We start from the raw sequence: 14,335 nt of genomic DNA, 5'->3' as shown, positions 1-14,335 counted from the left end.
TCCCCGCCCGCGCCAGCCAATCCGCGCCGCTTGCCGGTGTCACGCCGCAGGAAAGCCCCGCCCACGCCGCCTTAAAGACGCAGGAGCTCCCGGCGCGGGGCTCGCCGGCCGCGATCCGGAAGTGCCGGTTTTACCGTAAAATCCCCAGCAAAAGGAGCTGCCGGCCCCACCCTTCTGCTGGGCAAGGAGCTGAAGAAGGGAGAGAGGCAGGACGGTTATTCTCAACCCTACTGCTTTATTCAATAGTTGCTCATCCTACACAAGTACAAACACAACATGGCCCAAAAGGCTACAAAGTGATACAAAACAAAACAAAATCTTTATAGTATTGACTGTACAACAGGTGGTAAATTCTTTGCCTTTCTGTGTGAACCCAGCTTAATCCAGACAGCTTTGACCCTCCCTCCCTGCCTTGCAGTTTCCAGGGGGTTGATGCTCAGTTGCCAATTTGAGATCTGAACAAGCAGAAGCACTCACACCATCTCACTGAGGGGTTGTCTAGGAAGTTTTTACCAAGACCCTTTAAGAAAAGGTAAAATATATCACTTACAGGGACAGCTATAAAGCAGTTCTTAAGATTTCCAGCTTCTTTTCTAAAGTATCATGTTCAGTGGGCGGGACTGTGGTTTCTGTGATGATCGCCTGGTAGGTATGTTACAGAAGAGCTTCATCTGCAGAAACTAATGGAATAAAGTGACAACTCAGTATTAAGTCTTGGGCAGATCTGGACTCCAGCTGCTCTGAAAAACCCTGTGCTGGCACCTAGAGATGAAGGTAAATGCCTCCCTGCCTCACCATGCAGGGTTTCTTGAAACAGCTCAAGATTTACATGCTTGTCTATACAGCGTGCAAAGCATTTAGAGATCACCAAGCAGCAGCCTGCTAACTAGTTGTAACATCTTTCCTTCTGTTTACCTGGAAAAGATGTTTTTGCAGCCTTTGAAAAAAATCAAAGCCATTTAAAATAATTTCAATTCAATACCAGGAAACCAGAAGCCCCACAGCAAAGGTGATCTACTGGCTGGGAGCTTTAGCTCTCTCCTCTTAGGTTGCCCTCATTGCCAGGATTCTCTCTCACTCCTCCTCCCACAGACCCATTATATATATATAAAAAAAAAAAAAAAAAAAAAGGTACAATATTTAGTCTGACAGGATTTAAGTTAAAAAATAAAAAGCTGTCCAGTCTTTTTGCTTTATCGTGAAGAGTTGGAGCTGGAGCGGCTGCGGTGGCGCCTCCGGCCAGGAGACCTAGATCTCGACCGCCGGCGAACAGGGGATCTGCGCCTGGGAGACCGGGACCTGGCAGGGGGAGGAAGCTTCAGTCAGAAGACAAGGGCAACAGGTTCCAGTAACTGGTCAACTCATCTGCCAACAACTTTTCAAAAAACACTTCCCCACCTCCCTCCAAAAATCCCTCACACCCCACAGTAAAAGAGCTCCAGGGAGGAAAGAGGCAGTTCCAACAGTACAAAGCAGGAATATCCTGGCTACCCTCTCTGCTTCAGGAAGCTGAAAGAATGTTTAATATCAAAAGAACAGACAAGAATCTTATCTTCTTCCTCAAGAAAAAGAAGCTCAAGTTCATGCCACATCAGATTCTCCTTCACCTGAAAGATCAGCTGGGACTCCTGTAATACAGGGATATTCAGGGAAAGAATTTGTGGAACATTCCACACGACAGGGACATTTCTTAGAGCAAGTCTAACTCCAAAGAAACTGTTACTCATAGAATCACAGATAGGTTTGGGTTGGAAGGGACCCTGAAGATCATCTAGTTCCAACCCCCCTGCATGGGCAGGGACACCTCCCACCAGACCAGGTTGCTCCAAGCCCCATCCAACCTGCCTCTGAACACTTCCAGGGATGAGGCTTCCACAGCCTCCCTGGGCAACCTGTTCCAGGGTCTCACCACCCCCATAGTAAAGAATTTCCCCCTAATATCTAATCTAAATCTCCTCTCTTCCAATTTTAAACCATTGCCCCTTGTCCTCTCACTACATGCCTGTGCAAAAAGTCCTGTCCCAGCTTTCTTGGGGTATTTGAAGGCAGCTACAAGGTCACCTCGGAGCCTCCTCTTCTCCAGGCTGAACAACCCCAACCTCCTCAGCCTATTCTCATAGGAGAGGTGCTCCAGCCCTCTGATCATTCTTGTCACCCTCTTCTAGACTCACTCAAGGAACTCCACGTCCTTCTTATACTGGGGGCTCCAGAACTGGACACAGTACTCCAGGTGGGGTCTCACAAGAGCAGATGGGGAAAAATCACCTCCTTCGATCAGCTGGCCAAATTTCTTTTGATGCAGCCCAGTGCATAGTTGGCTTTCTAGACTGCAAGTGTACATTGCTGGCTCATATTGAGCTTCTCATCCACAATCACCCCCAAGTCCTTCTCCTCAGGGCTGTCCTCAATCCGTTCCCCTCCTAACCTTAATCTGTGCATGGGATTGCCTTGACTCAGGTGCAGGACCTTGCACTTGGCCTGGTTGAACCTGATGCAGTTTGCAAGAGCCCATTTCTCGAGCCAGGTCCCTCTGGATGGCCTCTCTTCCCTCCAGCACATTGAGCTCACCACACAGTTTGGTGCTGTCAGCAAACCTGCTGAGGGTGCACTTGATACCACTGTCCATGTCACTGACAAAGATGTTAAGCTTCAAGTTCTTCAGTCCCACAGGCTCCAGGCACAGAGCCAGAACAGGATAATCAGACACAGACTTGGGAAGAAAACCAGCCACCAGGAGGGAATGCACAACCTCGCCTTCACCAGCCCTCAGAAAAAGGCACATTTAAAGAAAGACCAACAGGCAGCAGATCTGTGCCACAATAACTAGTTTTCATTTTAAACCTGTAGTTTGTAACCTGTTCAGCAACCAAGGGGCTCACACAGGAGCCACTTCTACTAGTGACAAGAGTCTCTGCAGATCTCCAAGGCAGAAGAGCCCATGTAGGAAGGAGGAAGGCTCCAAAAGACTCACTGAGCACATTCAGGCAGCCCCAGGTTGTACAAGGGTGTGTGCTTGTTAGGTCCCACCTTGGGGTTGGTGTGCTCTGCTGACCTGATGCAGGACAGCTTTCTGGTCGTGTGCCCATGATATAAGTAAGGGAGGGAGGTGCAAGGGCAGCAGAAAAGCACAGAGCTGGAGGAGGCTGCTGAGAGCATTCTGCCAGCCAGAAAACCATTGCCACCTCACCCGGAAGCATTTCTGTAGAGGGGACTCCAAGGAAGAGGCTGGAAAGCTCTGAACCTTTCTAATAGACTGTTCAGGATGCAGCCCAGAGCAGGTCACCCTGGTGCTAGGAGTTAAGAAGGACAACGCAGGTTCAACTTATGCCCCAAAGGTATTACTGTCATTTGGAGAGGAGAGTCAAGTCCAACAGGATTATATTGTTCCCATGCTGAGTTTCTGAGTGGTAACACGTCACACCAAGAAAGAAACACAAACGGTCACAAGCTCTCACCTTCTCCTCATGCGAGGGGGCGACCTGCGCCACATGGGTGGTGGTGGCAGCATCCTCCTGGGTGGGCTAAAGCGTCGGGGAGGTGGCCTAGGTCGTGGTGCCAGCACAGCAGTGGCTGTGATCTCCTGACCATCAATCTGGCCTTTTAAGGGAATCACAGAAAGAAGGAAAGGAAGTTATTTTCCAATACTAACATCTACACACCCCATTACTGCAACCCACAGCTTTGTCCCAAGCAACTGAAGCATGTTTCCATGACCAGCTACAGAGTTATTCTGACAAATCCACATACATACTAGACTTCTTAATTTAATATCCCATCAAATTTCAGTTCAGACATTAACCAGGAATGATTTTCACAGAAACATAAATAATTCTATTACTGTTTTGAAAAAACTCAGTTTTAATAGTTCTGGGATTTCCTGGATCTTCCCTGAGCAACATAAAAGCCAAAGCCATTTGGGCTGAAAACAGACAAGTTTTTCAGATCAGTTCCCCAAAGGCTTTCCCATTACCTTTAACTCATTTGCAGATCAAACTCATCTGCAAAGATTTTTAGAAGCACGCAGCCTCCCTGCAGCATTTGATACCTACCTCCATCCATGTGTTTCAGGGCTTTCTCAGCATCATCTGGGTTCTCAAACTCCACGTAAGCATAACCTTTTGAGAGGTGTGGATTTAGCCTGTCAACTGGCATGTCAATCATTTTAATCTTTCCATAAGTGGAAAAAATTTCCATTATGTGATCCTACAGAGAAAGAGCAAGTCTTAAGGACACAGACGACGCTGCAGAGCAGTAAATCCAAGCTGTACACAGCACTAGATTAGCTTTAAAACAATGCCACCATTAGGAAGAAACCATTGGCCAAATGGGGAAGGAATTACCACTGCTTTCTCCTGTGCTGCCCAGTTTCTCAGATTGTTCCAAACCTTCAGTCCTAGCAGTATTACTGCTGCATGTCAACACTGGCTACAGAAGCACAACTAGTGTAAAAATCCTACTGGGGACCTGAAAAAGGAACTTATGCCCTCAGCTGAAAACTCTTCAGGTGCAATTGTTTATTTTTTAAAAAACGTATCCCTTTTTCAGCAACCTAAACCTTTTACCTCTGAAGACACTTAAAACTACATTCTAGCCAAGACAATTCAAGCCAGCCCAGCTCTCTTCAGATCCTTTAGCAAGAAACTCCAGGTATCGTTCATGCTTCCAAGGTCATTTCAGCTATTATCCCAGCTTCTGCAGTTTTTTTTCTAGTAAGGCAGGATACAAGGTCCGGAATATTTAAGCGGACAGACCTCTTAAGCACTACACAGTCCCTCTCTTAGTGCCATGGTCTGGCTGATGTGGTGGTGTTAGGTCATAGGCTGGACTTGATGATCTTAAAGGCTTTTCCAGCCTTGGTGATTCTGTGATATGCCTGCACTGTACTTGACTCACTAAAATCCTACCAAAATTTTCCTCGCCAAATAATTTGGACACAAAGCAACAATTTCCACCAGTGACATCCTGGCAGCATTCTAGCAACAAACAAGTGTTGAGAGCTTTAGAAGAGCCCCTCATGCATCCTCACAAGAAACAGGCAAGGTTGGTATTACAGGAGAGCACACCATTACCTTGGTGACATTCCTAGTGAGCCTTCCAACATGCACTTTTGTGGGTCTGGGTGACGGGCTCCGCCTTTTACGCTCCTTTTCATCTCTCTTGGGTGCCTTGGACCTGATGGTGCCAGCAGAAAAAATCCAGGGTTTTCAGGGAACACATCAGACAAACCAAGAAGCCATTCATTAACACATGATAAAACAGTACTATTTTTTCTTGGGAAGGCATCTTTTTTCTTAAGAAGTTACAAGTTGGAAGCACTGGAGTGGTGTGGGTGTGTTCCACTTAAGAACATCTCAGAATTTGCACCTGCCTTGTCTGCTTTTGCTGTTTACAGCCTTCTGGAATTTGAGAGCCTATTTTGGGGGAGTTTTCAACTTTACTGCAACTAGGGTAACAAACATGACATTTAGGATACATTTCTTCAAAGTTGTTGGCCATAGTTAAAGAATTTCTCAGTTGTTAAAACAAAAAACAGCCTTTGCCTCAACAATTAAAGAGGCAAAATTAGGACATAAATACCAAAGCACACCACAACCAGGCAAGTTAACGGATCCAATGATTTGTGTTTCTGTATCTTCTGTTCACTACAGGGGTCTGGAAATATCACAGTTTGAAAAACCATGGTACGCAATTTTAATCTCCCAAACCTCAGTACACAGAAAATTTACATTTATGCTTCTTCCTAAAGTTACTGTCCTTAAATTGAGGAATATACTAAAGAAAACCACAGTAGCTCATAATACTTCAAGTAGATTTTATCAGCCTTCAGCACTTTACCTACAGAATTAGCCAAAGGAAAAACTGCACAGACATTAACATTCCTGCCCTTACAGGAAAAATGCTTCCTCTGCCTCCTTGCCTCCCAATTTGTTCTTCTGTACATAAGAATAAATATGCACATATAAACACCATTTTCAGCCCTGTGTTTTCTGTTAGTCTTGGCTGTAACTTACAGGAACCAAGGAGATTTACTCTAGTAAAAAACTAGTGCCCACACTGTCCCATACTATTGGGGAAACACTGATTAAAGCTGCCTCTATAAAATGTAGTACTTAAAAATCACTCTTCAAAATGAGGTTTTTAATTTGTCTTTCTACAGGGCACATGTTTTGATTGTAAGCAAAAAGATGACCCTCTTTCTAACAAAATTCAGATCTCTAAGTTATGAAGCAAGGCAACGGTCCTCAGAAAAAAATCTGTTGTGATCACAGCCTTGCATTTTACATGAAAACGAGCTCATCATATGGTAATTCGTAGAAGTCAAATGAAACTCACTTGGAGCGGGAGCGTCTCCTGTTGTCATGTCTCCGTCGAGAGGGACTGGGAGATCCAGAGGAGCTGCTGGAACTGGAACTGCGTGAGGTGCTGGAGCTCCCAGAGCGGCTTGAGGCAGAAGAAGAGCTAGAGCCACTGCTAGAACCAGTGCTGGAACTGGATCCTGAACTGGAAGTCGAACTGGAGCGGGATCTGTTGGGGGTGGGGAGAAGAAAAAAAAAAAAAAAAGGTACTGAGAAAAAGAATTGCTGACAAACTCAAGGTAATTATGCAAGAGCACCTGTGAGCTAGAACATGGATGCTCCATGGCTCACTAGAGAGCCAGAGGAAATCCATACCTAAAAAAATAAACCCTTTAGGTTGGACAAACTGCACTTTGACTAATACAAAGCAAACCTGCAACAAGTCCATGACACAAGGAATGAAATGTACTGGAAATAAAGCTGCTGGTTTCTGAAAACTCTGTAATTTGTTACTACCTGTAACAATAACTACCTGGTACTGCTGCTCCCACTAGAAGCGCTGCGTCTTTTGCGGGTCTTGTCTCGCCCACGATCCTTTTCACCAGATTCCTTAGTGGATCCTTTATCTTTAGACCTGTCCTTTGATTTCTCCTCAGACCTATCCTTGCGCTTGGTTGGTGAGGGAGCCCTTCAAGAACAAATTGCAGAGGATGTTGTTTAATACAGAAAACTCCCCCCAAAAAACCAAAAAACCACACACCCCAACAAGGCACAGAACAGCAACACAAAACACTGAACTTCAAATGTAACTCCAGATCACCAAAACTCCAGAGTTAAAGCATTAAGCAAGTTTGGACTTTTTAGAAAAAGGAAAGTATTTTACATTACAGAGCAGGTTTGAGGAAACAGCTGTAGCACACAGAAATTCTTATATACAGATATTCACTCAGGAAGAGGTATATTTCCAATTCCTCACCCTCACTGGGAGAGCCCTAGTACCCTAACACACCCCCAGTTTTGTTAAGCCTAGAAAATTCAGACAGAATTATTACCTAGTGTTGGATTTTTTATTATTTTCTTTGAGTCCTAGCAAACTCTTCTTTTTCAATCCTGATAACTCCATTTCCCCTTCGGAGGTGTCCAAAGCAGCACTGAATGGGCCTCACTTATCTCAAATCTCACTTCTAACTCCTCGACTCTGAGAACTGATCCCTACTCGAGTGCAATAAACTCCCAAGAACAGCCTAGTAACAAGACAAAAGGGTTTAGAAACAAGAAATTAACAGACAGGTATAAAACAACAAGCCTGCTTTGTGCCAATGGCAGCACACTGGGCAGCAACTGACTTCTAGAGAGCACTTCAGTTACCCAGACCAGTACACAGCCGTTACTGGCAGCCTCTGTGCCTGCTCCCACCAGCACCAGGCGCCTCATGGAGACATCTATGTCCACGTTTAAAGCCACCCTATTGACATTCACAGAAGTACAAAGGACCTTATATATCCAACAAAATAAAAGGAGACAGAGGTCACTCATTTTCTTTGCAAGGTACACAAGCAGCTCCTGCCTTGCCTCCAGAGGAGCAAGCAGTGGCTTTCTGCAAAGCCAGTTTGTGCCACACGACCTACACCTGTCAGGGCTGTCAGAACAACCCCCCCACTGAATTATGGCTGCTTTCCACTTCAACAAGCTGCCTCCAAATCTCTACCTGTAAAGACCAGATTAAAGGGCCCAGTTTGCTGCACTGCTGCAACAGCAGATTCTCCTTTTAACTTCTTAGTAGGAAGTCTAAACTGGATTCTGACCTCATTTAGCCCATCAGTTCCTTCTTTATTCATTCTAGATCCAGGAGGAGACAAATGTAACATTCCACTATTTAACACTGAAATACTGGGCATTAGTCAATTTCAGATGTTTCCCATGAGCAGGCTGCATCCATCACATGTTCTGTGATGTCTAAACACACAGCTGCAGTGTGACAATTCCACATGGACTGTTGTTTTAACGCCTGTATGACAACGCTGCCTCCAGCTTGTGCTTTAACAGCCACTAAAGAGCATGGCACGTTTGATATGGTGCAACACCATTACCTACCTATGAATCAAACATTCAGGACATGGAAGAGGGAATACAAGTATGTCTAAACTGCCAGGATGATCTGGAGTGGCACTGAATAGCTGCAGTACTGCATCATGTTGAAAACACCTCTATCCCCATGAGCATTACAGGTAAAATTAGTTAAGAAGAAAAAAAAACAACAAACAACTCTCCAGCTCTTTGCATCCAACAATCTTGTTGCTTCTATGCCTCTGGTGTCAGATTCTGGTGAGCAATTACTTTTATTTTCTAAATTGCATTTAAATTTACTTTTGGGAGAAGATCACTTCTGAACAGTTGAACTCACTTTCCTGATTTTCAGCATCACAGTTTTCCCTAATACAGCTCCAAACAGTAATCCAAATGAACATTCACAAAGCCAGCTCCTTGCAGATCGAGAAGACAGGAAACACCCACACGGGACTTTCTGTCTGGAGAACTGGAAACTCACAACACAAATGTGGCACTGGCAGGGCTCTATGGGTCAGCCTCTAACCCCAGCAGTGAAAAGGAAAGCCATGGACTGCTCCACAGTGCTGCAAAGACCAAGAAAAGCAGAGCTGCCTACAGTAGCCAGCTGGGCAACATCTCCAACCAGCTGTGCCTGCAGCTGGAAAACCCAAAGCCACTGGATGGGACCAGCTGAATCACTTGGGAGAACAGAACAGACAAGTTTCTGGACTCAAAAGACCAAAAAACTTGACACTTTCCCACCTTCCTTTTCCTAAATACACCATTTTCAGGTTTGTCTGATCTCTCTCTACACACCTACTCCTCTTGCATCTGGGGACCATCAGGGGATGATACTGTCAGCTCAGCCATGCAAAACCATCTGGCTCCAGTTTTACCCCTACTGGAACCAGGGAAGAGAGAGAGCACGGATGAAGACCAGCACACACTCTGTTGCTATCCAGCCTGCTACTAGAGCAGCAGGTGATCCTTCAGCTGAGGAGGTACCACTCCAGTACCACTCCCCAGGACAGGGGATTCCCACACAGATTAGCTACATGATATGCATGCATTCAGCAAACTTAATATGATTCATGCAGCATTTAAGTAGCCTCCACACTAAACAGCATTTTCTCTCCATCAATATATAAGTACCTTTCTCAAGAATGCCACTTGCCTAGCATGTTTCAGTTGGAAACGCCAACCTAAGAAACACTTTCACTTCCATGTGTTCAGACATTCATTGGAAGACATGGAAAGAATAAATCATAGTCTTCACACATGGGTGTTCAACACATTTCTAAGTTACATGTTTCTAAGAGCAACCTGTACAGACCAAACATTCATTTCCTACACACACCTCTCTGCTTTAAAGAGTTGATTTGCAGTCTTTTGAGAGCTGCAGTTCTGCAGCAAAGGAAGCAAAGTCCGCTCTCCCCTGGACTTCCTGTGGGACGACAGGCAAGTCCTTTAATGGCAGTTTGCTTTAGATCCTCATACGCAAAATAGGGAAAACACTTCCTCGTGTGAGGAGAGGGTTCAGCACTCAGCAGCTCTCTGCAAAGTCACGGCCGCTCGCCTAAGCAAACTACAGCGAGCAGCCCCGAGGAGCGCGGGGGCAGCCAGCTCCGCGGCCCGGCGCACACGCCATGGGGTACGTTACGGCACCAAGCGGACCGAGGGCTTGTCGCTGCTGACCGCACCGTACGGGATGCCATAATGCGAGTGAAGCCAAAGCGCGGGCTGAGGAACAGGGAGAGAACAGCACAGACCAAGCACAGAGTCGGTTCAGAGCAGAGTCCACCCGACGGGGCTCGCGCCACCGGCCCGCCCGCCCCCGGGTCCACACAGAGCTCCCCTCGCCGCCCCGGTCGCGGGGAGAGGACAGACCCCCGGCCGCGGCCCCCCTGCAGGCCCCGGCCCGGCCCCGCCTCCCTCCCCGCCCCCGGGAGCGGCAGGCCGCGGCGCCGAGGCCCCATTCCTGACTATCGCCCGGCCATCTGCTCCTCGGCGGCTCCGACGCGCTCCCCTCGGCACCTCTGCGCGGCCGTGGGACCGCTCCGCGCCGCGGCCGCGCAGGATGGAGGCCGATCCCCCGCGGCCCGGCCGTCGCCCCGGCCCCACTCACATCCTCGGCGCCCGCCACAGCCACCGCTCCGCGCCCGTCGCGCGCGATGGACGTAGCGCGGGCGGGAAGGTGCAGCGCGCGGCGCGGCCTGATGGCGTCATGCGCCGGGGGAGGGGGCGGGAGCGGGGGCGGAGCTGCCCCAAGGGAGCCGCGCGGGGGGGGGGGCGGCGGGAACAGCCGGGAGAGGGGCCGGGAGCGGGACCGGGAGCGGAGGGAGCGGGACCGGGAGCGGAGGGAGCGGGACCGGGAGCGGAGGGAGCGGGGCCGGGAGCGGAGGGAGCGGGGCCGGGAGCGGAGGGAGCGGGGCCGGGAGCGGAGGGAGCGGGGCCGGGAGCGGAGGGAGCGGCCGTTCGACCCCCGGGAGCTCCAGCGCCGACGGGCCGCGGCGGCCGGCGGACAAGCTCTGCAGCCGGGGAGTCCGACCGCGTTCGTTAGAGCCCCCCGTGCTCCCCCGGCCCGAGGTGCCTCAGCTCGGGGGGCCGGCCCCGTTCAGCCAGGGGTGTCTGGCCTGGGCAGCCACGGGGACGGTCAGAAAGGAGTCCCGTCCGTACTGGGCTTGTCTGACTTTTGCAGCTGCTCTTGCTGGTGTAATAAAAGTTTTAAGTCTTCCTCCAGACCTTGTCCTGCTTAGTAACAACAACAACAGTAGCAATAATAGCCAGGGGTTCAGCTCTTGCCTTGCCACAGGGACAGCCCAGCAAGGCCGTGTCCAGCAGGTGCTGAGCCCAGTGCCACGTCCAGGCTGTGTCACAACACACAGGTCTCTAACCTGAGGCTGTGGTAGATGTGTTCGTCCAGGGGACAGGGAGCAGAAAGTGATGTACCCCTGAGAGGGGGCTCACCTGCTGCCTGACTTCCAGAAGTGCAAGGATAACATGAGGAAAAGAATGAAAGCCTTAGGATGAAGCATGATCCAGTGGCATTTCATAAACCCAAAGATTACTGTGGGAAGGACATTTTTTGCCTCTTTTTTTTTTTTTTTTTTTTTTTTTTTTTTTTTTTTTTTTTCTCCTACCAAAACGCGTGTCCCGTGACCTACAAGGAAGTAAGTTGGAGGTACTGATCTTCTGACCTGGTCACGTTGGATTCCAGCTGTACTGGACTTCCGACTTCAAAGGAACAAAGTCAAAAGTGCACTTTGATCTCATCCCTAATGCAGGGCCTTAGACATGACAAATCTCTCTGAAGAGCAGACTTGCTAGTCAGCTCAAGTGTGATCATAGGTATTTTTGTTAAATTCCTGTGCTTTGAATCCTTATGCTCATCTGTGAAAGGATGACAGCTCCACCTCCTGATCAGTAAGATTATGTGTGGCAGGGAGAGGAACTGGTTTGTCTTCTGCTGCAAAACCAAGGGGGTTCAGAAAAACCTGCCAGGGGCAGGTTCAGACAAAAAACAAAGGAAATTGTTCTACACAACATTTTGATAAAGGCAAATTTCTTTGCTCTGGGATGTTGTAGCCTACTAAAAGTTTAAATGGGTTCAAAGAGAAACTGGGCTTTGTCTGTTGAGAACCATTGCTAGACTGTCGTGAGATGACCTTAGAATCCTAAAATAATTTTGACTGGAAAAGATGTTTCAGATCATCAAGTCCAACCATTCACCCAGCACTACCAAGGCCACTACTAACCCCTGTCCCTTAGCACTGCATCTACGTGGCTTTGAAATTCCTCCAGAGATGGGGACTCCAGCACCTCCCTGGGCAGCCTATTTCAGTGTTAATTACCCTTTCAGTGAAGAAGTTTTTTCTAATATCCAATTCAAACCTGCCCTGATGCAACTTGAGGCCATTCCTTCTTGTTCCTGGGGAGCAGAGCCCGACCCCCCCGGCTCCAACCTCCTCTCAGGCAGCTGCAGAGCCAGGAGGTCTCCCCTCAGCCTCCTGGTCTCCAGGCTGGACACCCCCAGCTCCCTCAGCTGCTCCTGCTCAGGCTTGTGCTCCAGCCCCTTCCCCAGCTCCCTTGCCCTTCTCTGGACACGCTCCAGCCCCTCCATGTCCTTCTTGTCCTGAGGGGCCCAGAACTGACCCCAGGATTTGAGGTACAGTTCACCAGTGCCCAGCACAGGGGATTGAGTCCTGCCCTGGTCCTGCTGGCCACACCAGTGCTGACAGAAGCCAGGATGCTGGTGGGCTCTGTGGGAAGTCTCAGTGCTGCACTGAGGGCAGTGTAGTTCGGGAAGTGCTACCACATGCTTGTACTGCTTTTATATCCGTGCCCAGGCATCTGCTAGTCAGCCTGCTGGAGATGAAGTGCTGACCCAGAGAACCTGCAAACTGACCCAGCATGACTGTCATCCCCTCCTTTCTTCTAACTCATTATACATGAAATTTTAACTACTGGTGATTATTACAATCTGAAGTCCATTTTTCTCCTACCCATTTTTGTGCTGGTTTTGTCTGTATTTAGAGTCAGCACTGAGTGAAGGAATATTTGATGATATACTAATACTTAATGAACAAGCCTGATAGACAACAACTGCAGCCATGGCTGGAGAGCAAGACATGGTAGAGCCAAACATCTTCTATACCACATTTTAGCTGCCAGTCTGAAAAATGCTTTAAGAAAGATGGCCAGTACAACTACCTTGATTCAATACATGGCAATGTGGGCTAAAGATTAGGACTCACAAGGACAAGCCCCCAGTCTCAGCCCACCTTACCTGCAGGACTTCCAGCAGGCTGTAGGGTTCAGTGACAACCTTTCAGTGCTCAGTCCCAAGCACTAGTGCCTGCTCCCCACATACTGCTGCTGAGAGAAGGGCTCACAGGGGTGCCTGTGCTTCCTTGGGCAGGAGGAATGGAAACCAGGCTTGTTCCCACTCATCATGCTCACTGCTTGTAGGCTGGGAGCACAATGTTCACATTTTGCTTTTCTCTCAGCTCCAGCAAAGCCATAAAGGCTTATCCCAAAGCCACGTGCACCCTTATTCTCATAGTGGCTCTCATCTCTCCAAGGGTAGTCAGTGAGTTTGCTGAACCAGCAGAAAAATAATGCCACTATGAGACAAAAAGAAGTTTCCTGCCAGTTCTCTCCCTGAAGCAGCTCCCCTCAGAGTTGTGAGCAGCAGGGCCAGCCCCAGGATGGGGCTGGCAGGGTGCAGGGGAGTCTGATCTCTCAGCAGCTGCTGGCAGTTGGCAGGACTAAGTCTTAAGGCCAAACCTGAGCTAGAAGAAACATTTGAACATCTCATTTGGGGGGTTATAAGTGGCAAGAATAGGAGATGGTTGTGTGGCTTTAGAGCTGCAATAGCCTTCTGCTGGCATGGTTTGCAACAAAGCCTCACAGCTGCTGGCACAGCACCTCAGTTTTGCATGTGGGTTGCTCAGCCAAGATTGTTTTACTTTCTAGAAATTATTTAAAACAGTATTTCATGTCCTTGAATGTTTGGTCTGTCAGAAAAAAGCTTGTTTTTCTTATTAAGCTGATTGATCTAATATTGCTCTGTCAAATCACCCCACTGCTGTGAAGGCTTTTTCCTCTGTCATTCCTTTTCTGTATGCTGATAAACTGGTGAGTGTAACTCCTGCTGTAGTTGAATTGGACCAAGCATTTTTTAATTTGCATGCTTTAGGAATAATATGAGAAGTAGATGGGCGAAGCATTTTCGTTCTTGAACAGCCTCGGTGGTTTATGCCCCTTTATTTTGTGAAATCACTTTGCTGTGGCTTCCGTTTTTCTTTGCTGTGGAAAGGGCAGCTGGGTGAGCGGCCCGGCACCCCAGCACCGCGGGGCTGGCGGGAGGGGAGCGGGGCTCCCGGGGGTCCCGCTGGTGTCCGAGCAGAGGCCACCGCCGGCACCGGCTGCCCAGCCAGCAGCTCAGCTCCTGGATAGCCGTCCTGGATTGGACCTCTGGGGTCGGCACC

At 48.6% G+C, this 14,335-nt stretch overlaps 1 protein-coding gene across 3 annotated transcripts; it reads right to left on the bottom strand.

The window, feature by feature from the left end:
• Positions 1 to 215: 215 nt before the first annotated feature.
• RNPS1 (RNA binding protein with serine rich domain 1) lies at positions 216 to 10,522 on the bottom strand. Of its 3 annotated transcripts, none has more exons than XM_051632417.1 (8): positions 10,471 to 10,522; positions 7,349 to 7,540; positions 6,829 to 6,984; positions 6,334 to 6,525; positions 5,070 to 5,172; positions 4,050 to 4,203; positions 3,456 to 3,597; positions 216 to 1,299 (listed from the first exon to the last, which is right to left on the bottom strand). In XM_051632417.1, the coding sequence occupies exons 2-8, from the start codon at positions 7,417 to 7,419 to the stop codon at positions 1,194 to 1,196; spliced, it is 924 nt and encodes a 307-aa protein (XP_051488377.1). In that variant the 5' UTR covers positions 7,420 to 7,540; positions 10,471 to 10,522; the 3' UTR covers positions 216 to 1,193. The 3 variants fall into 3 exon arrangements, with proteins under 3 accessions (XP_051488377.1, XP_051488380.1, XP_051488381.1); XM_051632420.1 differs by lacking the exon at positions 10,471 to 10,522 and adding an exon at positions 9,703 to 9,718; XM_051632421.1 differs by lacking the exon at positions 7,349 to 7,540.
• Positions 10,523 to 14,335: the final 3,813 nt, after the last annotated feature.

The sequence above is a fragment of the Apus apus genome, chromosome 14, assembly GCF_020740795.1.
Source record: "Apus apus isolate bApuApu2 chromosome 14, bApuApu2.pri.cur, whole genome shotgun sequence".
In the NCBI taxonomy this organism is placed as follows: domain Eukaryota; kingdom Metazoa; phylum Chordata; class Aves; order Apodiformes; family Apodidae; genus Apus; species Apus apus.
Note: the sequence above shows the minus strand (reverse complement) of the source record. Positions and strands in the feature narration are given on the sequence as shown.

What these genes read in the sequence shown, in the direction of transcription:
- RNPS1 (XM_051632417.1), bottom strand. Translation starts at nt 7,419, where the DNA reads ATGGAGTTATCAGGATTGAAAAAGAAGAGTTTGCTAGGACTCAAAGAA. An exon ending in AGTGGGAGCAGCAGTACCAG is followed by an intron (nt 6,526 to 6,828) that starts GTAGTTATTGTT and finishes CACCCCCAACAG; the next exon opens with ATCCCGCTCCAGTTCGACTT. An exon ending in AGGAGACGCTCCCGCTCCAA is followed by an intron (nt 5,173 to 6,333) that starts GTGAGTTTCATT and finishes TGGCACCATCAG; the next exon opens with GTCCAAGGCACCCAAGAGAG.